The sequence below is a fragment of the Peromyscus eremicus genome, chromosome 1 (genome assembly GCF_949786415.1).
Source record: "Peromyscus eremicus chromosome 1, PerEre_H2_v1, whole genome shotgun sequence".
Taxonomy (NCBI): domain Eukaryota; kingdom Metazoa; phylum Chordata; class Mammalia; order Rodentia; family Cricetidae; genus Peromyscus; species Peromyscus eremicus.
The window spans coordinates 123,658,002-123,684,561 of record NC_081416.1 but is presented as its reverse complement, the minus strand read 5'-3'; the positions used below and the strand labels follow the sequence as shown (position 1 = coordinate 123,684,561).

Here is a 26,560-nt window from a genome sequence, read left to right as displayed (position 1 = left end):
CAGATGTAAACAAGTAAAAATGAGGTCATTGGGGCACACCCTAGCCCAATCTGACCTGTGTCCTTACAAGACAGGGGACATGAGGGAAATGCCATGTGGTGACAGGAAGAGATGAGTATGACAGCTGCAAGCCAAGGATCTCCAGGGGGTCAAAGGGTCGCCACCAGAAGGTAGGCAGACACAGGGAAGGATTCCGCCCAGAGCCGCACAGGGAGAGAGAGCATGAGCCGTTGGCTTCAGACTTGCACCCTCCAGGCCTGGGAGAAAATGAATCTGTCCTTCTAAGGCAGCCAGTTTGTGATAATTTATTAGAGCAGCCCTAGGAACCTGAGACACTCGGTCTCTTCCTTCAGTAGTGCTCAGAGAAACACGTATAGGATGTGTCCACCCTCTGGCTTAAGGCTCATTTCCACTTCTCCACCAGGAGACTGCCAAGCACTTTCTCTTTACTACAGAAATATATACGTATGTATATGTGTAAATAATACTCTACATTTTATGTATCGTTATAGTCATATAGTTCTGTTAAATATAAAAATATAACCCTATTTTGCCTAACATCTGAGACACCAAAAATGTTTGAGAACCTCCACAAAAGAAAGATTTAAATAAAGCATGAAGGGCCAGGCCCCACTCCTGATCAAGAATAAAGTACAGGAGAGTTGGGCCTGTCGTCTTGGGGAAAAGTGGGCCTGTGGTTCGAAGACCTGTATGGGGGAGGGGAGAGCTCAGTTGCATAGTCCATAGAGAAGGATGGTGGGGATGGAGAGAAGACGGCACTGGAAAGATAATGTAAATACCATCTACAGCACAAGCCTGACGAGAATGACCAAGCCACCAATAGCATCCCAGAGGACCCATACCTGTGACTACAACATCCTTAAGTGCGGCACCAGTAGGGTCAGAGCCAGTGAAGAGAGGTAAAAGAAAGGAATAAACAGTTAGGAGGAGGGAAGGGGGCTGAGCTGAACACCTGGGACCAGCATGGCTCAGTTCACTTGGACACAAAGAGAAAAGCAGCCTTAGAGGCCACACACCTGAACACAGACACTCGGTCTCCGCACCTGGAATCAGAAAGGCTTCCCTGTTCATTCTGACACTGGCAGCCTTAGGCACCATGAGACCTTGAGAGAGTTTAATGGCTGTCCTTTCTAGCACTTGTTATAATGAGAGTACTCCCCAAAGTATCAGAAGACAAATAAAAATGAATGTTCCTACATTAAAGACTGATATAGTATCCACTAGAAAATATGAATCCTGTTTTTCTCTAAAACAAAAAAATGTGGGGGGGGGGGGCGGGAATAAATTTTGAAAATGTGAGAAAATTGCATGTTTTTTTGCCATACAGGTCAAGAGCGTTTGTTTGTTTGTTTGTTTGTTTGTTTACATTTTTTTACATTTTTTACAAAAATGCTTGGGCTAGAAATGTTTCACACTTGGGGGATTTTTTTTTTTTAATTTTGAAATATTTACATATACACAGTGAGCTAGCTAGGGAATGAGAGCCAAGTCTAAACATGTAATTCATTTATGTTTGTTATACTCCTCATCCACACAGTCCACAGGTAATTTTACGCAATAGTTTATGGCAGCCACATTTTGGCCACATGTCCACACATGAGATCCAGTGTGGAATGTTCCATTCATAGTACCAGGTCAGCACTCAAAAGTTTGAGAATTTGAAGCATTTTAGATCTTAACATTGAAGATGCCTTAAACCATGCCTTAATTTATATGTACTTACGATCATTAGTTTTTTAAAAAAATATTTCCACTGCCTCTGCTTCCAGGCTACCTGCTCACACCTGCCAGCAAAGGTAGGCAGGTTCTAGACGCGAGGCTGCCCATTTGGGGAAGTGTTAATTTTGTCTAACATGAAAGCAACATGTGCAGACATCACCATTCTATGATGTCTTTCTACAACCTCAGGGGATAGCTCCCCAGAACAACCCTCACACCAAATCAACATGCGTTCAAATCCCTTATATTAAAAAATCAAAGAGTCGGGGTGGTGGTGGTAGCATACACCTTTAATCCCAGCACTCGGAAGGCAGAGCCAGGCAGATCTCTGTGAGTTCAAGGCCAGCCTGGTCTTTAGGACAGGCATCAAACCAACAAAGTTATAGAGGGACAAGGGATGTAGCTCAGTTGGTACAGTGCTCACCTGGCATGCATAAAGCTCTGGGATCATTCCACAACAATGCATAAAAACAAGCCTGGTGGCACAAGCCAATGTCCCAGGAACTGAGGAGTGGAAGCAGGAGGATCAGAAGTTCAAGGTCATTGTGGTGGCTACAAAGCAAGTCTGAGGTCAGACTGGACTACATGAAAGCCTACCTATACTTAAAACAATTTTTTGAAACAATTTTATGTGTATAAATGTTTTGCCTGCATATGTAGTATGTATGTGTACCATGTGCATGCCCAGTGTCTTTGGAGGTCAGAAGAGGGCATCAGATATCCTGGAACTGGAGTTAAAGATGATAGTGAGCCTGTGTGGGTACTGAAAATTGTCCTCTAGAAGAGCAGCCGATGTTAATTGCTGAGCTATCTCTCCAGATTATAAATAAAATTTGTTAAAAAGGCTTGTGAATGGGCACTGTCTGGATTTGAACTTACTATCACAAAAAGAATAAAATAAAATGAATAGTATTTGAATATGACCTATATTCATCTCCTTGTATACTTTCAATTACTTATGATAGCTAATTAAATGTGAATACTATGTAAAAATGGCTATGGTGAGACAATTAAAGTCTGTATATGTTCAGTTCCAGTGCGAGCTCTTTTCCACGATTTTTGTTTGGGGATTGGTTGAATCCATAAATAAGGAACCCTGGGTATAGAGGGCCAAACCATATTTAAGAAGGCCTATGAACAGATCTTTGACTGACAGGCCCAGGCAAGCTGGGGACCCAGAAGCAATATGCAAATAAAACAATCCATTCCACCTATGAATGCAGCTGCACTTGGACTTGACCTGCTAGCTGCAGGCTCTAGGCACCACTCTGGGCTGGGGTGCAAGGCAAGCCTCCCCACTGGCTCCTGCCAACTGCCAGCTGCAGAACTGCAGAGCTGCTCACCGACTTTCTGATCTATTTATACAAATCTCTATGGCTTGGCAAGGGGAAAGGGAAGGTGCTAATTTGTGTTTTGGGTTTCTGAAAGGTATCATCTCTTTGGCTGGCTGAGAGAGTGTGTTGTTGGCGTGTTAAGTCCACTAACATATGCAAGTATTTACCAGCACTGGGAAGGCAACATATATACTGCATAATAAGTCAGGAGCCACGTCCTAATTTTTTTTTTCATAAGGGCAGGAATGTCTTGTCTGAAGCTCTTCTATATCTATTTCAAGACACCTAGTCCCATTGAAGTCTTTTCTTCCCAAGTCTCATCTTGTCAAAAAAGTAAAAAATCCTTAGCCTACATTTCAAGAGGTACCTTGACTCAGTTCAGCTGTGGAATGTGCTGTGGACCCCGCACATACCACACAACATAGCTTCAAGGTGAGGATGGCGAAGGTTGGTGGATGTAGGCCAATTGACTAAGTACTTGGCTACTACACACAAAGCCCTGGGTTTGACCCGAGCACTGCATAAAACCAGGCAGGGTGAAGCATACCGGTAATCCTAGCACTTAGGAGGTGCAGACTGGAAGACCAACCTCAGCTACACAGTTAGTTCAAAGCCAGCCTGGACTGTATGAGACTGAGAGCCAGGGAGAAGAGGAGTGGGTGCCACACTGGAACACATGCAAATTATGAACGCTATCCCATAAGACCCAACAAATTCCCAGGGCTTCAGAAACGATATAGCCCAAGGATAACATCAATCACAACCAATGCTGTACAGTTATAGGTGCAGATGACCACGGTGCTTTGCATGCAGTTGCTAAAGAAGGCCTTCAGGGAGGTGAGCCAAAGTTATCACAGGTCCAAAGTGAGCCTTCTACACCCCTGAAGGGCAGGTAGGCTCGTACTGAAGCCATGGCCAGTCTGGATGCTCGGGGATTGCTATAGATGGCCTGTGGATCTATTCAAGCAATTCTGACCCAAAAAGCTAGTGGAGAGCTTAACTAAACAGCATCATTCTTGATTTTACAGATTGGATCACAATAATTGAATCTTACATAAGGAAAAAAAAAACGTATGGATCCAGCTGTGTAGAAATTTTCATCTTCATTAAGGGAATTCTTAGCAGAGTAAACACATGATTTCAGGTACAGCATTTTAAAGCTTATGTAATCAGCCCAGGGCAGTTTTCCAACTTGCTTTTATCCAAGGTGGTAATTTCTCATTCTCATTAGCAGAAGATGGGAGAGCAAATCCAACAATTAGAGAAAGTGTGTGCCTGTTTTACATAAGCCTTTTCCAAAGGAGGGAAAAGACAATAGCCATTCCCTATGAATAATTTACAATAGTCTTTAATTGAAAAACACCATGTGACACTGTTCTCCTACACCAAGCCTGCAGGTGCATGGGGCAGAGGTAAGAGAGTCATGTCTCCCTTTGGGGGATTTGTTGGATGTGTGGCCAGTGATGTTAGAAGTGGTCTGCCACATTTCTATTCTAGGCTGTGTCCCCAGAACTGTTTGTGAAATGCCTGTTGGGACCCTGCTTCTTTCTCCTGACTCTACAAAACCAGAAGCTTGGGTGCCTGTAGAGAGGGACTGCATAGGCTTTAGGTGTGTTATGGCTTAGAAAGGAAATGTCCCCTTAGGCCAGCGGTTCTCAGCCTTCCTAGTGCTGCGACCCTTTAATACAGTTCCTTATATTGTGGTGACCCCCAACCATAAAATTATTTTGTTATTATTTCATAACTGTAATCCTGTGACTGTTAGGAATCATAATGTAAAAAATCTGATAAGCAGATGGTCTTAAGCGGCCGCTGTGAAAGGGTTGCTTGAGTCCCCAAAGGGGGTGTGACCCACTGGGTGAGAAATGCTGCCTTAGGCTCATGTGTTGAATGTGTGGGCACTGTTCTAGAAGGTGGTAGAAACTTTAGGAAGTGGAGCCTAGTTGGATAAGTAGGTCACTGAGGTGCCTTTGAAGATTCTAGCTGGTCCTCAGTCCCTCCCTCATTTTCTGTTTCCGCACATGCTCACTTCCATGATGCACCCCGCCCAAATGCATTGTGGTAAGTGACCACGAACTGAACCTTCTGGAAAAGGGAGCAAAATAAATCTTCTCTTTCGTAAGTTGGTCTCCCACATATTATATAAGATAAAAGTAATTAATACAAAAGATATTAAGGAAGAGTCTCAAGGGCCACCTGGACAGCCAAGTTCATCATCTAGAGACACAAAGCTGCCCTGAAGGGCAACTTGACAGATGAACTAGAATCAGCTCACACCTATAGAGTGCTCAGAGGGAGTGTGGAGAGAGAGTGGATGCGCAAACAGATCGCTGGTAAGATAAGCACCACACTCCTCCAGAGTTGAGCCTGGCTTCTTGGAATGGCACAGCCATGAGCTGCCAGTTAGTACTCGGCCCTTCTGCCATGCACTAAGGATGTGGCTGACTCTCCACTGGCTATCCAAATGTGTTTACAGCCACAGCCGACTCCAAGGGTTTCCAGAGAGTTCACGGTAACGATTTAAATAAAAATCAATTCAGTCAGTGTTCTCTTCGATTCCTTACCAGGTGACTCGAAAGTCGCTTGACTTGTCACATGCCAGGGGAACAGAGTTCCAGAGAGTAATGACTAGCTACTTACGGAGGAAACGGGAAGCAAAGAGAAGGGTGGGTTCACACGTTACCCTCTGCCCACAAAAAGTAGGACGACCGTGTTGTCTTTTGCTTTAAAATATTTCCAATACGTGACTTTTGTTTAAACCCGGGAAAATTCTAACCGTCAACTAGTATACTTTAAACAGAGAAGTAGTTATTCCAAAGTCTGGAGAGAAATGCCCCATACTGGAGACACAGCTGGATGGGTTACCATCATTGGGATTAAAGAGAGTGACCAACTAGTTCTCGTACAGGATGGAACTAGACTGAACACCCTAAAGAAGAGCCGACTGACCTTGGGAGTCACTGGATATTGAGATTCTGCCCACCACGGAGGGAATGTTTCCCGTCTATGTCGTCACTGGAAAGCCCAGAAGGCGGCTCCCCAGGCTAGCTGACTGCAGGTCATAGCCATAGAGGATCCAGTGCTTTTAATAGGGTCACCACAGAGTCAGCAGGCTTTGGGGGCTCTGTGATCCTCTGGGTAATCCATGGCATCTGAATGGGGATCGGAAACCTTACCTGGTTTATACACTACAACCCAATTCCCCAACATGAACCCATTTTCTCCTTTTTCCTTCCCAAGGCCAGGATCAAGGGGCCTAGGGGCAGGAAGGCTGTAAAGACTACACACGGAAGGGCAGTGTGCAGAAGTTATGTTCCTGAACGAGTCCTAGCAGCCAGGAGTAGAGAGAATGCAGAGACTAGTTGGGAAACAAGGCTATATGGACAGCGCCTTGGTCCTGCTTCTGAGAAATCAAGCGTTATGATGGGAGATGCGCGCACAAATGTGCTGTAGAGCCTGGATACCGTGGAGAAGCATCGAGGGGAAGTAGGGGAGCAGTCCAGCCATGAGCCCTTCTGGACCACCAGGCTGAGCTTCCAGGTGTCTTGTCTGATACAAGGCTGCCTAAAGGGCAGCGTATGTCCCAGGCATATGTTCCTTGGTCCTCTCCCTCCTGACATCTCAAGATCCCCTGAAGAGTCCACTCAGCCTTATAACCCCAGAAGCAGAACAAGCTACGGGAGCTCAGATCATGGGTTTTGGAAACAGAAAACCAGGATCTATACAAGATCCCAGATCCTCAGGTGCCTGCTGGTCCTTAGGTCAACGATCCTGCTTACCCCATTCCTGCTAAAGCAGTCAGTGACTATGGCATCTGTGAGAGCCACTCTGCCACATGCCCGTTTATTTAGACTTCTGAGCTACCCACTAAGATACATGAGCCTCACTTTTCAGATGAGCAAACTGAGGCACCATAATTCAAATCATCCACATTCAAAACCAGTCTAAGTCACTTCTTAACCTCCTGTCATTAGTCTTTGCGACCACACAGCCATAGACCGGAGTAACAGAAAGAAAGGATTCCCCGATGTGAGCCCATCAACACACTCTCTCCCAGTCTCCAGCTCTTCTCACCTAAGTACCCTGGTCCATAAAAGGGTATACATAAATGACTACTGGTGTGGTGGCTCCCTTGCGCGCGCGCGCGCGCGCGCGCGCGCGCGCGCGCGCACACACACACACACACACACACACACACACACACCCCTTATTTTTAGAATTTTTTAATATGAATTGTCGCAATAAACAAATAAAAGAATTAGCGGCCAGGATTTAACTTACATCATACTTTCAAAACCATTTTTCCCTTCCAGACACAAGTGTTTATTCAGAAGTTTAAGTTTCCTATGTCTGCAACTCACCAAACCAAAAAGCCAGAGCCTGACTGAAATAATTTTATTATTCAGTGATTGGGGTTACAACATCATTATTTCTTCAGGAAATGTGTACATCTGTGTTGATAATAACGACTAATATGGCCGGGCGGTGGTGGCGCACGCCTTTAATCCCAGCAATCAGGAGACAGAGGCAGGCAGATCTCTGTGAGTTCAAGGCCAGCCTGGTCTACAGAGCGAGATCCAAGAAAAGTGCAAAGCTACACAGAGAAACCCTGTCTCAAAAAACCAAATAAAACAAAACAATAAAAAAAATGGCTAATATGTACTAAGTACTGGGTACTTATATGTGCCAGATGAACTCCAAAGTGCTTTATGGGTCCTGAAAGCAGTAAATCCTCACAGTATCACAGAGATCACAATTATCCTCATTTTAAAAGGACAAAAATGCAAGGAAGAGAGAGGTTAAGTCACTAGCCTAGAGGACAGAGAAACGGAAAGGGTGTCATGGCACAGAAATGAATCCCAGGTCTTCCCATAACAGTCATCCAGGGAGCCACCACTGTCAGCCATGCGCCATTCTCCACCCTGGACTTCAGTCACTTGAGGGGAGTTTTAATCACTGACAAGTAATCTCTCCCATGGCTGCCTTAAATACGCATGTCTTTGCAACACATCAAATTTACTTATCCTCTGAATCAAGGTCAATAATTACCTTTCTGCAGACACAGAAGTAAAAAGAAAAAAGGAAAACAAAGTAAGTAAGGGCAAGAAGCAAGGGTATCTCTTTCTGGGGCACAAACTACCAACAGCATTCTAAGAGGCAATAAAATATAACCAAAGTTGTCCTGAGAGAGCCTAGAGTCTAAACCAATGTGAAGACATACATTCAAAATTACCATTAAGAGGCAGGTGGTGGCGGTGGTGCACCCCTTTAGTCCTAGCACTCTGGAGGCAGAGCCAGGCGGATCTCTGGGGGTTCAAGGCCAGCCTGGTCTACAGAGTGAGATCCAGGACAGGCACCAAAACTACACAGAGAAACCCTGTCTCAACCCTCCTCCCCAAAAAATTACCATTAAGGAATTGGGAGTATCGCTCAGTGATAGAGCACTTGCTTATCATGTGCAAGGTCCTGAGTCCAATCCCTATCACTAAAGAAAAAAAAAGCTACAAAACTTCATTGCAATTTTTTTCAGAAAAAGGAAGTATATGATGTTCAGAATTGCTCAAATATGTATGCAAATAATTTAGAGCAAGCAACCATGCACAGAACATGAGTACTTATGCAAAGTAGGAGCAAAGAGAAGGTTAATACCATGGCTCTTCTTCCTAGGTGTGTGCTTATGAACTGATATAGCCTGTGAAATCTGTGCCCTTTAAATGTGTGTTTAAGCTGGGAGTCACAGTAGAGGTATGTGGCCCCTAAGGAACTAGATTCTCCTCCTGCATCAAATGAGACGTTATCTCCATAGTTTTTTGCAGCAGTACACTTACACATCCCCTGACCACATTGCTAGGTAAACCAGACCCTGATCAACATAGAGCCTCCAAGTCTGCCATCAGATATGCAAAACAAATCCAGAGCGCTTCCCGCCAGAACTCTGCCTCCCCAGTGGTTCATGGACCACACAGAAGGAACCTCACCAAGGCTGACACAGGAAGATGCCCTTCCAGCAGCAGGTAGGAGGAGCCAAAATGGTGGAGTACCCATCCTAAAGGCAAGGCAGCACCACACAGCCTGAACTCTGGACCCTTTGTATAGGGTATTGAAACTGAACAGGGGAGGCGGGCGGGGTTAACAAAACCCAGGAGAGAAATCTTGCTCACTGTCCAAGTAATTCATTTAGATTCTTCTATTGTTAAAACGCACGCACCCCTCCTTACATGCACCCCAAGGAAACAAAAGTGTGTACACAAACCTGGTTGAAGAGAATTTTCAGAAATACACTTTTTCCTTAAGGAGTATTAGTTAAACATTTTAAACAAAGCTATAAGGAAAAAAAATTCAGAGTTTTTTTTTTTTTAAACTACCTGGGGGCTATATAGTAATTATGCAAATAGCAGGAAATTTGTCATTATGAGTAACCATAAGTGTATAAAATAATTTGATTAAGTAAAATACAGCTACCTTAGTCATCATGCTAATTTGACAAGGACTTTAAAAATGTTTTTCAGCCGTCAGCCTAGCAATGCAAGAATCTACCTTCAAAAAGACGCTTCTTTAGAGAAAAAGAAAGTATCAACCACGGCAGCTAACTGTAAACCTCTGAATGTTCTCTGGCCAAAAAAGAAGTGACTATAGAGCAGAGAGGCAGTTCCTCATCAGCCACACTCAGTCATCTGTGTCATTATCCTGTCAGCACAACCTCAAACACACTTCTGCATAACTCAAAATAGGGAAAGGCCCACCTCTGCTTCACAGGAGTCCCCCATGATTCCAGAGACTACCACTGGCCTTTATTTCATGTGCATCCCAAAGCAATTCAACAGCATCGGCCATGAGCTTCATTCAAAATTGCCTAAGGTGTCAGCAGTTTTAATTTCCTGTACACATCCTTATCTCCTCAAGTCCTCAGTAATGCCATGACACAGATGAACCTGTCTCTTCAGGGTTACTGGGCTCGCCACATCTCAGTAAGCCTCCACAATGCACAGATAAATCTACACAAATGACTTTCTGTCCAGCCAGTTCCCACATGCCTGAGAACAGTCTCCTTTCAACAGACCAAGACTTCTACAGCAGTTATATCCCTTCAAATAGAGCTGTACAGACTGGAGCCACGGGAAGCAAACCCCCAGGTACCAGAAGTACATACACATAGCCTTGTCTTGGACAATACAAGTAAGGCACAATGATCATTAAACTCAGCAGGCCTCCTCTTAGGCCACATACATACATACATATATACATATATATATTTGTATATATGTATGATACACACACATATATATGTATGTATAATACACACACACACACACACACACACACACACACACACACCATAGCCAACCAAGCTGTTTAAGACACTGCAGCACAACGTTGCTCTAAGTGCTGATTTCAGAGTCCCTGGCTATGCTGGGTAGCACCTGGATTACCTTATCTGTATTGTCCTACCAAGATCTATCAAGAATGTTTGAGTCCCGGTCATTCTTTACTTCCTGGAGGGCCTCAAAATCCAAGCAAAAAGTTGCAGGTTCTCAGACTAGGATGCCTTGTTAGATACAGTTCTTTGAGTCTCCTGGGCACGCAGGTTCTTGAGCCAATCAATCAAAATCTCTCTCTCTCTCTCTCTCTCTCTCTCTCTCTCTCTCTCTCTCTCTCTTTTTCTCTCTGCCCCTCTCCCTTTCTCCCCCTCTCCCTCTGGTTCTCTCTCCATCCCTTTCCTCCCCTCCATCACTCTCCTCCTCTTTCTTACCCTTCTTTAGCACCCCACCCCCACCCCAGGGAGACACACACACACACACACACACACACACACACACACACACACACGAGTCCTACTTTTCAGGGAAGCTTCTCAAATCACAAGCCACTTCCTGCTTCACTCCTGCAGTTAGGAAACCTACACCAATGTCGCTGAGGACACACTAAGGGCAACGAGAAACCTCTCTTCTCAGAACGAAAGAGAAAAATGAAATGACACTTCCCAATACTTAAAAACAGAAAGGCACCCAAGGAGATTAAAACACACACACACACACACACACACACACACACACACACACACACACACCAGGTAGCTGCATGAACTTTAAAAGTCAAATAGGAAATATTGCCATTGACATCCGACTTGCAGCCATAGTTCTTACGGAGAAAGGAAGCATGGCTGGCAACGTCCCATAGCAAGCCCTTCTTCATCATCGAGTATCTGAAAACACTTTCTCAGAAGAGCATGCTGATAACCAATGAAAAGATCACATATGCACACACACACACACACACACACTCCCCTTGCACATGGACCACCTGTGTTCCTCTTATAGACACAGGGTCTCAGGTTTCCTCAGAAAGATGCAATGACATTTTAAAAGGAAGAAATCTGCCTTTTCCCTCGACCCTCCTGCAAAAAGTGATTTCCCCAAACATCCAGAGAGAAAGCTCCTGTGGTTGAAAGAAAACCAAAACTGTCCCCACCTGCCCAAAGGACAGAGGAAGAAAAGCCTCTTAAGTGACCCAGAAGATCAAAGCCAACAGCAAGCTGACTGGGCCAATCCTGGTAACCTACCTAGTCTTCACCTGAGGTTCTTATAGTAAAGAGAAGGCCAGGGCAGCGGGACAGAGCAGGGCCCTGAGAACCTTATGCTCGCACTGCTACTGATCAAAGTTAATTCAGTTTCCTAGGCCTGTCCTCTCCTGGGCCTGCTTCTGCTTTATGCAAGGCACCTGTTGGTTCCTGTTACCTTTACCCCCCTCCCCACCCCCCCGACTTTGCATTAGGGATACAAGTGTCCCAATGCCACCAGCAGGTGGATTGAAGGCCTCCTGCCCCTTCCTTGTTCTGAGATTCATGGTAACCCTCATTTCCCAGGGCCAGCCCTGCCTGGCGAAGTTCCCCATGGTAGAAGCACTTGCTTTTTAACTTTCCAAAAGGAACAAGACCGCTCCTCTGCTTGAGGCTCGGCTTCGATTCCTTCTAAAACCCTTAAGTCACAAGCGAAGACTCCTAAGCTCAGGCATTCATCATTCCTGGGATGAAAAGTATAGCCTCGCTGTTTGCCACATGTGGATAATGTACTCTTCAGCAAAACTGGTTTGAGGCAAAGGAACTGTTAAAACGAGAGCCAGATGTTGATAGACTAATTGTCTCCTTTTACAGGAAGACCTGGTTAGATAGAACATCGCTTGCACATGCTACCGTACAGATTCCCACCTATCAGTATTAATGTGCATTTGCCTCTAGTAACACATGTACCTTCTAAGTATCTTAACAGTCAAATCATCCCTAAAGAAGCTGCCCCTCCAAATGTCATCATCCTCATCGAGCAAATTCCAAAGTTTGCAGCTTGGTATTACAACTGTAGACGAAACGAATACATGTGATAAAACAACACTTTGGCCCCGGGGTTCAGTGACGACATATACACACAAGACAGAGATGGAGATTTAAAAGCTGCTCATCTAGGGAAGGGCAACAGAAATGCATTTGATTTCTTAAATGCCCCTTTCATGTTCTCTCATCCCAGGGACAGAATTGACTCCGTAGAGGTCCCAGCCCCCCAGTCACCACATAACTAACTTGAATCAAGCACTGCTTCACTTCACCTTAGCCTGTAGGAGCCTTGGGAAATTATTAATGGTACTGGGTACTCAGCGTCTGGCCCTCATTAACTTTAACCCAGGGCCAGGAATGAGGGATTCATGATAACATCAGGATACACATGGCTCTATCTCTGGATGTAGTTATCCAACCGCTTTTGAAATCTTGTCCGATTCGATCTCCATCAAACGTGCTCACTAACACTTAAAATCTATGACATTTGATTCCAGTTTCAGGTCAATAGCCAAGTAAAGATTTAACACTATCCACTCTGAGCCATCTTTCCCTGTTAGTACAGGACAGGTCTGGAAGTGCATTGTCTGAAACTCAAGTGCGGACCACCTGAGCACTGCAGGAGAGAGCAACAAAGTGGTACTTGACAGTGCTGAGTCATTACAAGCGGGTTCCTTGGGTATAGTAGGCGTCCATGGGCCTTTTGAGCATCAATAACCTCGTTCTAGAGGCAAATAAAATAGATACATATTGTACGCAGTGATCCACTCCCCGTGTGGGCGAGCGACCACGGCAGGGAATTAAGCTAGAACTACACAAACTCGCAGCTGCTCTCCAGGTACTGTAACTTTATCCCAACACCGAAAGATGGCTAGTCCCCCTGCAGCAACCACTCAGATCAGGGCCACACTCCGGCGCCTTTTACTCTAAGCTGTTAAATTCCCCCAGCAATTGGCGGATGGAGAAAGAGCCTGGGGGAAAATGATGCATAATGATTCGTTCTCCGAGCGGATGAAACGGAGAGTAGAGGACGCAGGATGCTAACTGGCTTTTCCTCCCATGTGCAGGTCACCTGAACCGCGATGCCTTTCCAGTCTCCGAGGAGGTTCCCTGAACTCGCCATCTGGCTCCGTTCTCCAGAGGGGAGAAGAAACAGTTTCATGCCCACCTGCCCGCGGCGTCTCCTCTCGGGCACCCCCCCCCCCCCTCCCCGGCCCCCAACCTCTACCCGGCGCACAAGCTGCTGCCGGCATCCACGGTCCCGCCCGCTCCGGGCTCGGGCCGGCAGCTCCCCCGGCGGCCGCCTCTGCACCAGTCGCCAACCTCCGCGCCTGGCCGAGGTCATGCCCGCCTGCCCCCGGCGCCGGCGAGGCCCCCTCCCGGTGCCAGGCGGCAAGCCGGAGAAGCGCCGGCAGAGAAAGGGGTCCGTGGTAGAGTTGGCACCCGGACTCACCAGGTAGGCGCCCACCGTTCCCTGCGCCAACATCAAGGCGCACTCAGACACCAGGAAGATCTTGATGTTGGAGAAGCAGGACACCTTCTTTTTCTTCTTCTTGTTCCTCTGCGCCTCGTCCCCCTGCAGCTCGCCGCTCCGGCCGCCGCCCGACGAACCGCCCGGCTTCTTCCCCTGCATCCTTCCCCCGCCGCCGCTACCGCCGCCGCCGCTTTCCCGCTCGCCCCGGGTGTCGTGGCCGTTGCCGGGCGGGGGTGCGCGCCGCGAGGCTGCGTGCTGTCCCCGCCCCGGACCCGCGGCGGCCGCCCCCGTCCTGCCGCGGCTGGAGAGGTTGAAGGCTCCGCTCCTCGCAGCCGCCGCGCTCGCCCCCTTCCTCCTCCTCCTTCTCCTCCTCCTCCGCCCTCCCCTCGCCGCCTCCTCCAGCTCGGGCTGTGCCAATCACAGGGACTCCTCGCGCCGCCCGCCGCTGCCGCCGCTTCGCCTCCCTCAGACTCCCGCCGCTGCCTTCACCGGCTCCCCCTGGCCCGCCGGCCTCTCCTGCCTTCACCCCCTAGCGCCCCAAACTCGGGCCACGGCCTGATCGTTGCCTTGAGCCGCCCGCTGCGCCGGTACTGGCTGCGGGTTCGCCCCTGAGAGGCACGAAGGGACCTGTTTAGGGAGCTGAGGGCTGGCTGATGGTCACGGCCGGAGGGGTCTAGCTGCCCCCGAGAAATTGCAGAATCGGGGAGTCTTGGTGGGGTGGGAGGCTGAGCGAGGAAGGTGCTACCCGACCACTAGGAGGCACTGTGGGGCCCTGGGCGCCACGGCGGAAACTGGGTAGTAGGTATTGCGACTAGCAATGGGGCGCAGAGATGGGGGTGCCCAGGCACCCTACTTCTAGTCCCGGTACCTAATGCTTAGGCACCCGAGTGCCAAGGCGGGAGAGGAGAAGCTGCTTCTATAAAGAGAGAATTTTCCGTACTGGTGCTGTATTTGGTTCGGTTCCGGGGTTTCTAGGGACAGTTGTTGCGCTCTGGGGCTCCGGAAGATGCCAGAGGTCGAAGCTGCCAGGGGCTTCTTCGGTCTGCCAGCCTTTGCTCCTGCACTCGATGGCTACTGAACGTATCTAAACCGCCCATTCCCTGAAAATGGGGAAAAGAAACAGAAGCGTCGAGAAGGGAAGTTAGATCTTAAGGGAGTCTCACTGACTGATGATCTCTCCCTGGCCACAGAGTAACAGGCATTGCAGGTCACAAGGACCCCAGCAGAGGGCCTTGTTTAGTTCTCCAGCTGCTTGCAGTCGGAATTCAGGAAGCAGTGAGCCACGAGCGTGCTCTGTCCCCACCCATCTCCTGACTATATGTCCCTCCCTGGCCCTGGCCTGAAGGGTCCGCCTGCAGCTGAGCCCAGTTGTCACCAGCCCTCACCCACAGCATTCCCTAGGGCTTTGGTTCACAAGGCACTTCTGATAGGATCTACCTGTTCCAACAACAGCATTTGGAAGCTGAGGGGAAAGTGGACAGGAACAGAAAATACCTAGTCTTGTCCACTTTAGCAACTGAAAGGCCAACCCCATTTGGAAAACTTTTCCTCACTAATCATATCAAAAAAAGAGACTCACTTTTCCCTGAGGTCTATATCCCAATGCCAAGGTTCTCATTCAAAAGTGCATAGCAATTAGCACCGCCATAATTTCTACTTTCTTCCAGAGGAGTTGAGTAAGAATAGACGGTGGCACTGTGGGGGTGTGTTGTTTGCCTTACCATTTAAATATAAATTGCTTCATCCATCTGTCTTCCAGACATGACCTCACCTAGTCTTGGTGTGGTTTTCAATGTGCCTCCCCTTGTCTGGGGTACCTTCTGCCCAAATCACTCCCTGGCATCAGTAGCTACACTGTTCTCCAATGGTGGTATTGTAACTGGAGTTGTTAGGGTCAAAGCCTGGGCCCTGGCAGCCCTAAGAAGCGAGGCTCAACCACCTGTCCTCAATATACCAATTAAAGGGGCAAGTGACCGTCAAAAGCAGGGAAGGGGGATTAATTCAATGTGGTTACATTGGGAAGAGTTACAACTAGGTGGGTCCAGTAATCTCCCCCGACCTCGACTGTGTCTTCCGTGTTCTGCGTGCACTTTTGTTTTAGTGTACAAAAAGGTATGCATCACCAAGTAGTCCTGGCCAAGGTGTAGTCCTGCCCAGCATTATTAACCCATGATCGCCTGAGTTCCACTCTCCTATGAGGTGGTCTGACGGGTTGTCAGAACCCTGTAGCATATCTTCCTTGTAGACAGGTTCCTCCTGTGGCTGGCACCCAGTTCTTCCCCCTGCATGAGTCTGGTAGGGGAATTTCAGTTCCTTCAGGACCATTAATTCAATAGTTTGATAGCCAGAGGAAAGGGGCACGTGTGTCTCTAGGCTCCTGTCTGAACCTGTTACACCATGGTTGAAATCCTCGCTGCCTGCCTGTGTTCCCTCTCCCACCTCTGGTCACGCAATGCCAGCTTTTGTCAGGACCTTCAGCTTCCTGCCCTCGTCCCATCTCAGGACTCTGGCCTTACAGAATCCTTCCTTACTCTCGAAGTCCCCTAATGAGCTGGGGGTGGGGGTGGGGGGTCTTCCCTGTCTCTGATTCTGGGTTGCAAGGCTGCAAGTTGAAATGTCATTCCAAGTGCGTTAGTCTTGGAGACTTTTTTACATGCCCTGTCATCACAAGTGCTGATGTTTATCTTTTGCTTGCCTTGACCAAGCTCTCAGTACAGAGCTGCATTTTCCCCGTAACCCTCAGCAACCCTCTGAACTAGATGTTGCGATAAGCCCTGTTTAGTGAGAAAACAGACCTAAGAAGAGGAACTAACCTGAAATGCTACTTACTCAGTAAAGGATGGCAGAGCCAGCAGGGTGTCTGCTTACAGATTGAGGGGAGAGCAACTTAACTTTATTTTAGATCTATAGCATGAACTATCTTTAAATAAATTAGGCATAAACGCTATCAGTGATAGGGATTTAGATTAGGACTGCCCATTCTTCCTAGAATTAACAGTAACTGGCTATGAATGGCATGCTGCACCAGAAGACTTAAGATTCCGCCAAGTCAGTTACAGGCTTAGATAGTGTGAAGGAGGGAATTTTGAGCATTTAGTTCAATAACCTTCACTCGGTACCAGTCCTAATCAAAACTGTAGCTCTGGGGTGATGGAGCTTTGGGAGCAGGGAGGGCTTCCATTTTTGCCATCTCTGATACACAAATGAAGAGGCAGAAAACTAACCACCCTTGGGTCTGCACAGCTCACAAAAGCTCATCAAGTTGTGATGGCAGCTACCTTAGTCATCCCACATACATGGAGATTTGGGCCTCCTGAGCCCTTGATACTAAGAAAGGGCCACAAATGGCTTTGGTGTTCAGAGCAGTTGGCAGGGATTGAACCTGTGTGCTCCAGCAGGAGCAGATAGAAGTACCTAAAAAGAAGAGAAATGAGGGAAGAAGAAGCAGGCTAGGGGGCTTAGCTCTCCTGATCCAGCATTACTCCATCTTACCAGCTTTAGAAATAGACAGTCCACGGTGACGTGGAGAACAAGACAGAGTCTAAAGCCCACAGGGCACTTCCTGGACAAGATGGCCTTGATATTGCCATGGAGAAACCAGAAACATTCCAGCATCCAGCTGAGCTCCTTTTGGTCTACTTATCCCCCTAGTGGTGAGTAGTGAATTTAGGAATGAATGGGTCAGTGGTCAGTGCCCACAGAGAGCTTGCATTTATTTTGGATTTTCATTCACTTTTCTGGGCGAGGTAACTCTTCACAGTTATAAGAAAACATTGCTAGTAAGGCCTAGCCTCTCAGATTCTTATTTTGTTGGCTACTGGCAGTATTCCAGACACTGGAAAGCCAGAAGACTATTTCCTGACATGGGAAGACAAAGGACCTCAAAGTCCTAAAATACTAACATGTAACAGGTAAATACTGAGTGGTTGGGATTTGGAGAGCTTGTCTCTCACACTGTAGAAGAGAAGTAGGTTAACTTCATGGTCACATATGCACAGCACGTGCGCGCGCGCGCGCACACACACACACACACACACAGTGACAGTCTTCCCCTGTCACTGGGCTGTGGCAAGATTTCATAGCAAGTGGCCTCAATGTAATTCAACACAAAGAGAAACTGTTATTCAAGTAATTCACACGAGTCATCTATTGCCAGCTTCAACTTTGTTCACAACAAATACAAGGTTGGGAAACACATGCATAGAATGATTTCTGATTGTCATTGGAATGAAAAAAAATCAGTGCTTAGATGCTTACCCTGTAGATGTAGATGTATATATGACAAATAATATAGAAATAATTAATATATAAAACAATATATTAACATAGAATATATTATTCATAATAATATCATCATCATCATCATTATTATTATACAAGAATAGAACTGGAGTGAGGACAACTTCTTTACCTTGAAAGCAATGTTTGTACTGAGCTGAAGTTTGCTTCTATTCCTTATAGTCTTTCTCTTCCCCAAACCATTTCCTGTGTGCCTGATACATGCCTGTGTCCCATATTCTCTGTTAGTTAGCCACTATATTCTGAGATTCATATCGTAAATTATCTCTCTCCAATTGAATATGTCCTGAAGCTCAACAAAGAATAGAAAGGATAAACATCCATGTAGATACAACCTGTAACCAAGTGAATCTGGAATCCAGGTGGACAAAGAGAAGACCACGAGAGCATGGGTAGGAATTGGAGAATTAACAGCAGATAAATAGGATTTTTAGAAATGTGCTATATTCATGACAGATTAGTTTGGAGGTGAGGAGAAAAAGGAATAAAAATATACTCTTAGCTTTGTTTGTGCTTTCAGGACCTCCCCTTGGGGTCTTCTGTTGGTTTGAAAGTAAACAGAATTTGTTTATCCAAATAGGCTAGTTGATTCTTAATATAGAAAGAATATGTACATATGCATTGTGGTTTGAGAAAAAAAATCAGCCTAAAATTAGTTCAGAAGAAACCAATATTGGGTCATATTTTAGTATGATATTTGTGTTTGCTTCTGATTTTTGAGCTTTAGAAAAAGAACCATCTTCAAAGGAGGTATGGATATTTTTATTCTGATGGAGTCAGCACACTGGCATCCTGCAGGGAAAGCGCCCGGGTCACTAATGACATAGCTGGGCACTTGGGGGTAGAGTCCACCTGCTGTTTATCTTGTGTCTGATTGTCGTCTCAGTGGCATATCTGGACTACAGAACGGAGGAAGGATGCTGAACTTCAGATCACAATAGTCACCTGGACGTTTCTTTTCCATCCAAGGGGCTGAGAATCAGGATGCTAAGTACAGCACGTCAGATTCTTGAGGAAGTTGTCCCTAACACGAGGGCAAGGATGAGCACCTCCTCCCTTCATAGGAAGGCAGAAAGTGGCTCCATGTTGAGATCCAGGCTGGTTTCTCAACCAGAAAGCACCTTGACTTCCCTTAACCCACCATACACCCTACATTCTCATCTTGCTAGGTCTACCTGTGCAGCTGCAGCTGCCAACAATGCGCTATGGGACGGGGCGAAGGGAAAGGTAATTTCAGAGTAAGTCCTGAGATGCAAATGAAATAGGAACATGTTCATATGGACAACCTGGACCATGTTGTAGTTGTTACTAATGTCATAGAGCAAGCCGACCTCTAACTTAGTAGTGCTTCACAACAATGATACAGACGTTGTTCAAAATTTATTCTTCAATCAGCAGCGAACTGGTTGTCAGTTAAGGGAAGTGGGAGGCTGGGACAGGGGATCCTGTAGCTTCTCATTCCAACTATTAGGACTGTCTCTTGGCCTAGGAAGACTCGGAACCCTGGGGGCAAGAAAAGCTGGGAGTTTCTGTTAGTTATTTTGCTTGTTGTCTTGACCGAGTTCCTGATAAGAAGCCACTTAAGGAGCTTTCCGTTGACTTATTGTTGGAGGTTCTCCAGTCTCTGAAGGACATGGTAGCTGCAGGGGGTTTGGCTGCACACATTGCATCCGGAATCAGGAAGCAGAGTGGACAGGAAGTCTCAAGGCTTGTCTCCAGTGGCCCACTTCCTTCCGGGAGGCTTTGCCTCCTAAAACTCCCAAAACTCCTTCCCACACAGCATCACCAGCTGGTGACTAAGTGTTCAAAAACATAAGCCTGTGGGGGAATATTTCACATTCTAACTACATCAGCCTCCTTGGACAAATAGTAACAGAAGGCAAATTTCAGCTTAATTAAAAAGAAATCACAGACAATTTAAAATACTGCACCACATTTTAGGCAAAAATGCTAAATAAAAATGTGCAGACATAATCATGAAAATTTGTTTGCATATAAAAGATACTTTTTTAAAAAAAAATTCTACAACCATCCAGAGAAAAATACAAATGTGACTATGTAGGATAAAAATGAACACAGTGAGCTGATAATACATCACAAGAATAGATGCCCCAAAGAGCAAAGTCTAATAAGTAGTACTGGGAAAAACCACTATGACTGAAATGTCAATTTGTGAAGAAGACAGTACAAAGAAAAGCAATCTAATGAAGATCTGAGACAAAGGCCCCTTCTGTACTTTTACTGGAAAGCCAAAAGATCCTCTCTGAGGAAACAATATGTAAAAGACAAAAACCTCATGAATAAATAGCAAAGACACACTAAAAATGATGGTGACAGTTCCAGCTAAACATACCAAATTAGGTTTTGAAATGTTAAAAAATATTAGAATAAATACATTTTTTTTTGCTTTCTTGAGATCATTAGAAATAAACACAGTAGTTTGTCTATGATTCTAAATGATGTTGACAACAATTGTGGGGAAAGGACACTCCAGAGCAAGAGGAGAATTGGGATGGCTTTCCATTGGTAGAGTGGTTACCTAGGCACACACAGAGACTGGCCTCCATTCCTGGGACCACATACACCATGTGTGGTGCTTCACACCTGTTATCCCAGCGTTTGGGAAGTGAGAGCAGGAGAATCAGAAATTAAGGTCATCCTCAGCTGCATTAGTAAGTCTGGGGTCAACCAAGGCTACAATGAAGTCTGTCTAAAGGAATGACATTCTTTGTCTTATCAAGGAGGGTGTCAAAGCTTTTGTGTTACTGCTGGGCTCCATGGCACACACCTGTAACCCTGTGGGGAGGCAAAGGCAGGAGGATGGCAGGTATGAGGCCTTCTTGGGCTACAGAGTAAGCCTCCATCTTGATAATGATTCCAGGCTTGGTAGCCACCCTTCTGTAATCCTATCATTAGGGAAGCAGGGGCTTCAATTTCAAAGCCAGTTTGTGTTACATAGTGGGTTCCAGGCCAGCCTGGGCTACATAGCAAGAACTTGCAAGGAACGATAGAAATTATAGTATTCACAGCTTTGATCATTAGAGAATCAATGCACTTGGGGTGATCTTAAAAAGATATATCTTAAATTCAGGAGTCAGAGAGGTAGCTCAATGGGTCAGAGCACTGGCTGCCAATCCTGGTGACCTGATTTTGATCTCCATGACACGCATAATAGAAGGACAGAAAGAGCTCCCATGAATTGTCCTCTGACCTTCACATGCTGTGGGACTCACCTTACCCCTGTGCACAGGCGCACATGCACATGCACATGCGCGCTACATAAATGTAATCATGTTTTAAATCTCGAGTTCAAAGAATTAAAAAAGGAGATGGTACACCCAGTGTTGATGATTACTGTTGTCATTTTGATGGATTCTAGAATCCTCTGGGAGACGGCCCTCTGTGCACAGCTGTGAGGGATTGTCTTGATTATGTGAACTTATGTAGGAAGAGCCATCTTAATCGTGGGGTGGGCAACTTCCTCGGAAGGGGCTGCTGGCCCAAATGAAGTGGAGAAGAGAAGCTGGTCCCTAGCTTGCATCCTTTCCTTTCTCCTCCCCGATTGTGATGCAGTGGGAGCAGCTCCCTGGAGCTAGTGCAGCCCCGACTTCCCCACCAGGATCGACTATACCTTGAACTGTAAGCCCACACGAGCCCCGTCCCACCCAAGTTGCTTTCCTTAAAGCTGCGTTTTAATTACATTGCTCTGTTCCCTTTCCTCCCTCCAAACCTTCCTGTATATCTTTCCCCACTTTTCTTCAAATTCAAGGCCTCATTTTTCATTAGTTGTTATTTGGAGTATTTTACCACAGCAACGAGAAAAGAAACCAAGACACACGCAAAACTGGAGAAAACAAAGTCCAAGAAGAATGGAAGATGGCATTGTGGGCTCCCGAGTCAGAGCTTCCTGCTTCAGAATGCCCTCTGACTTGCTCTCCCTAGCTTTGGTCTAAATAATTCACTTGATACTCAGAATCTGAATTCTCTTTTCTGCAAAATGAAGAACTTGGATCACTCTAGAGAATATACAAGGCAAAGAGAGAAAACAAAACTGAAAAGTAGAAAAGGAATATAAACGTGAACAGGGGAATTTCTATAAATTATGAAACTACCATTTAAGAAATATCGCATATCTTTGAGTAGCTGAAGCAAATGGTTGTTTTTATGACAAATTTCAACCTGACCCTAAAGAGCGGTCATGAACTTGGTATCTACACACACATATATATGATCCACCTGTCTCTGTATTTTGGGGTTATAGGTGTGCTGCCGTACCCAGATTTCACGTGGTACTAGGGATTTGAACTTGGGCCTTCATACTTGTGAGGCAAGCACTTTGCTTAACAACCTCTCTCTCCAGCCCATGGGTTATAATTTTTAAAAGTTAAAAACATATTTTTAAAAAGGAAAATTGGAACAGGCAATCAGTGGGCATATCCTTCTAGATATTAAAGTAGCAGCAGCAGCAGCAAATGGAATTGACTGTTACTAGCTCAGGAACAGGCCTGCAGATTGACAGGAGAGAGCAACCACCCTGAACTAGACTGTAACATCTATCCCAGCTTAATAAAAGAAACACAGCTACAACAAATTTTTAAAAATGAAGAAGGAAATGTTATTTATCAAATAACTGGGAAAATTGATGAACTCAAACCATGGCCTCACCATGGTCACAGCCTCAAACCAAAACAATAAAAACAGATGGATTATAGAACCACACATAGATGAGCCATTTTTAAAAATTAATGGCTCTCCGGTGAAGAAAAGGCATTCCAAGTTTTTTTTTTTTAAAAAAAAGCCATGCAAGTAATTACCAAGGAAACGCTAGACAGATTTTACCCCGACACCATTAAAACTGCTAAATGCTCTACCTCAGGAAATGTGACTCGAAACAATCAAATGACAAATTGGGAAAAGTTGTTGAAGCAGCAAGGCAGACGTGGGACATCATTAAATGAGCACAGAATGCACTCTTTCAAATCGGTAAATAAAACCCTAATCCTGCAAGGAGATACAGGCAAGATCCACTCAGAACACGGAAAGAAATACAAACTCCAGTACACAAGAAAAAAAAAGTCACAACTAATCAAATGGATATGAGATGTATTTTATTCACTCACACATGTGGCAAAATCCTCTATACATTTATTCATTCGTGTGTGTGTGTGTGTGTGTGTGTGTGTGTGTGTGTGTGTGTGTGTGTGTTGTGTGTGTGTTGTGTGTGTGGGCCTGTGTACCTATGCCACATGTAACAGGAGAGTTCAGAGGACAGCTTGCAGAAATCCGTCCTCTCTTTTCACCATATGAGTTCAGAGATCAAATTTCGGCTTGGCAGCAAGTACCCGCCGAGCCATCATGCTGGCTTACTTCCTTAAAGAGAATGTTCTGTTAAAGTCTCATGGAAAAGGCTCCCTCACAAGTAGCTGCCCCCAGTATGAACTCACACAAATTCTGTGCAAAGTGATCTGCCACCATCTACCTGGGTCATCAAATTGCTCCCTTCCTTTGCTCCACTAATCCCCTGCTGATGCATCTAACCTAGCAAAGTAATTGGAGACACAAATACAAAAAGATAAGTACTATGCTTTATTGTACAATGTTTATTGAGTCATTTTTATAACATGGAGAGATTGAAGGAGTCTATGTCTTACAAGACTAGCAAAATTAGATTTCCCTTCTGTTCCTCTGTGTTGCTTCAATTACGTACCTGCCCCCCCCTCTTTTTTTCTTTTGACACAGTGTCTCACTAAGTTGCCCAAGCTGACCTTAGCAGCCAAGCTAAGGTAGAGCAAGCAATCCATTGCCTCAGCATCTTGAGTAGTTTAGATTATAGGCACATCTTAACAGGCCTGGAAAAAACTACATCTTTAAGCAAATAATTCTCAACTACTTAAAAAAAATCTTTTAAGAGAATTGCATGATGGGGGAAATGTTCTTAATAAGGTGACAAAAGGATTCCACACTGTAGCACTTCTCAACTGTTGTCACACACACTTGAGACCGTGGGTTCTAGGATCAGGCAGACTGCATGGATTTGAATCCCAATCTGCTATGTACTAGTTTTGGGCCATAGATAACTGACTTATGTAAGCCTCAGTTTACTCATCTTAAAAATAAGGATAATGACAGAAGCTGGCTCAGCATGTAGGAAAGATCCAAGTGTTATTTAGTGGTTCCTATAAATGGAAGGTTTTGTATTCACACTTAAGAATTAGCTTGCATTAGGAAAACAGTTTTGAAACATTTTCATGATTTAAAATACACTGTACCCATTTCATCATATCTGGACCCAATTGTCTTGGTTGATGGGTCCTCTGGGACCACTACACCCCTCCTGCACCCTGCCCCCACTCAGTGGGATAGAGTGAAAACTAAACAGCTGTTCTAGTCTTACCTGGGGGTCTTAGATATCAGAAATGATGCTACCACGCTCTCTACTTTCTAGTCTGTGTCTTCCACATTCTTATCCAAAACTCTCTTCATAAATGGGAAAGCGATAAGGTCCCAAGATGGTGACCTCCTCAACCCGTTGATGGGAAATAGATGAGCTAAGATTGTTGCATGTCTGGGACGGTTTCAGGTCTCCTGAATGAAGAGCCCAGCAAGCCTGGGGTAGCAGTCCTTGGGAACACTCTTTAAAGCTGTGTGAAACTAGGATCTGCAGAAATAAACTGAGATGAAGTTGGAGGGTGTGTGTGTGTGTGTGTGTGTGTGTGTGTGTGTGTGTGTGTGTGTATGTGTGTAGAGGGGAGAGCACCTGCCCTCTCCAAGACCTAGTGAAGAGAATTTTCAGAGGTGGGAGTTCTTCCTATTCTTACCATTCAAATGTGGGTGTCAATGAGGTAGAGCTACAGACACAGACATGGAGCTGCTGGTAGAAGAAGCACAGATGAAGGGGAGAAGGGGAGTCTCCAGATGTAACCCCAAACACAGAAGAACTGTGTTGTGAGCAAAGTCAAGTCCTTCTTGGAAGACACGAAGCCAACATGCCTCTAGCCAGAATGACTACTCCTCTGGGGCATGAAAGACATACACTTTCCAGATGGACAACACGTCATGTGGCCTGAGAATTGAACTTGGGTATTTTTGTCTGGGACCACAGTGGGTTAGGGGAACACAGACCATGTGTGAGGGTCTGCAGCTGTCAGCCCTCTGTGAAGACAAGTAGAAAAGCTGACTTAATCCAGGGCTAAAACTATGAAACAGCTAAGGTTCAAGGTGTAGCCATTTGTTACATCCCTATATGAAGAAGTCTTAGTGATGAACAAGATGTCCTGCACAAAGACAGTCAGGCTCAGTAGCATAAATATGATGATGGCGTTAGGATATGGTAATGGGCAGACTCGGAGGCAGTTTTCTTGGTCTAAAGCTATCAACAGTAGTACTTAGTTCTCTGTGTATAGTCATGGCTCTCCTCTCTTCCTCTGTCTCTCTGTATTTCTCTATCTCTGTCTCTCTGTCTCTGGAATAACCAGGTCTTACAGATAACAGAGACACAAAAAAAAGTGCCAAAAGAACCAATGAGCCAGCTTAGAGATTTCTCACTAGCCAAGCTACAATTTGAGCATCGAAAAGGAAAGAAGATGATAATTGTGCTTAATTGAAATAGGATGAATTTGTAGAAGGTCATAATTTCATAATGATATTGAGAAAGAAACTTAATTGGAACTATACTATAGGTAATTAGGATGAACACAGAAGTTTGGCTATAAAGGGATATGTTTAATCTTTTATTAATTTTAATGAGAGGTGGTTAATATAAATTGGTGTTTTATTTCTTCTACTAACTTGGCTTGATTTTTAAAAACTAGTAAAGCTCATGTCTATCTGCCTAAGTATGAAAGGAAAAGTACCAGGAAACAGTGATTTGTGCAAGTTGCCTTGGGAAAATACGGAAACTCTAGAAATACCAGGACAGACACACCAGCACCTGTGGACACACACAAAGCTAGACAAAGATTCAAAACTGAATTCCAAGAGAATGTCAAATGTTTTAAAGGAGAGGCTTTGGGCACTACTTCAATTCAACCTTTCCCAGCATGAGGACTCTAGCTGCCCCAGGGCCGTGTGACTTTTCCTGGGGAGACATGAACAAATTTCTTCTTGTCCCAGATTAGACACTGGTGACAGGCTGAAGACACAAGTCAATCCAAGTCTAGCATGCTAAGACAATACATTTGTTGAGATTACTTCTAGGATCATGAATAAATGATTATCTAATAAGGAGCATGGTGACTCAGGAATCTCTACAACTAGCAAGCTCATGCCAGCATAGGTAACAGCTCCTATAAATAGCATCACTAGAGTTCCCAACACAACTTGTGGGCAATTCCACTGAAGAGTCTTCTCTGCCCTATCAGCTGCTTGCTGTTGATATCACCCTTCGAA

General features: G+C 45.4%; 1 protein-coding gene across 2 annotated transcripts in view; it reads right to left on the bottom strand.

Moving 5' to 3' along the window:
- Positions 1–14,112, bottom strand: part of Slco3a1 (solute carrier organic anion transporter family member 3A1) — a 289,311-nt gene extending 275,199 nt beyond the window's left edge. Inside the window, exon 1 of one of the 2 annotated variants that reach the window (XM_059272942.1) lies at positions 13,853–14,112. In XM_059272942.1, coding sequence (XP_059128925.1) covers positions 13,853–14,032 — 180 coding nt within the window. In that variant the 5' untranslated portion in view covers positions 14,033–14,112. The remainder of the gene's footprint in view (positions 1–13,852) is intronic. The other variant, XM_059272944.1, reaches the window with a different exon arrangement.
- Between the last annotated feature and the right edge of the window lie 12,448 nt (positions 14,113–26,560).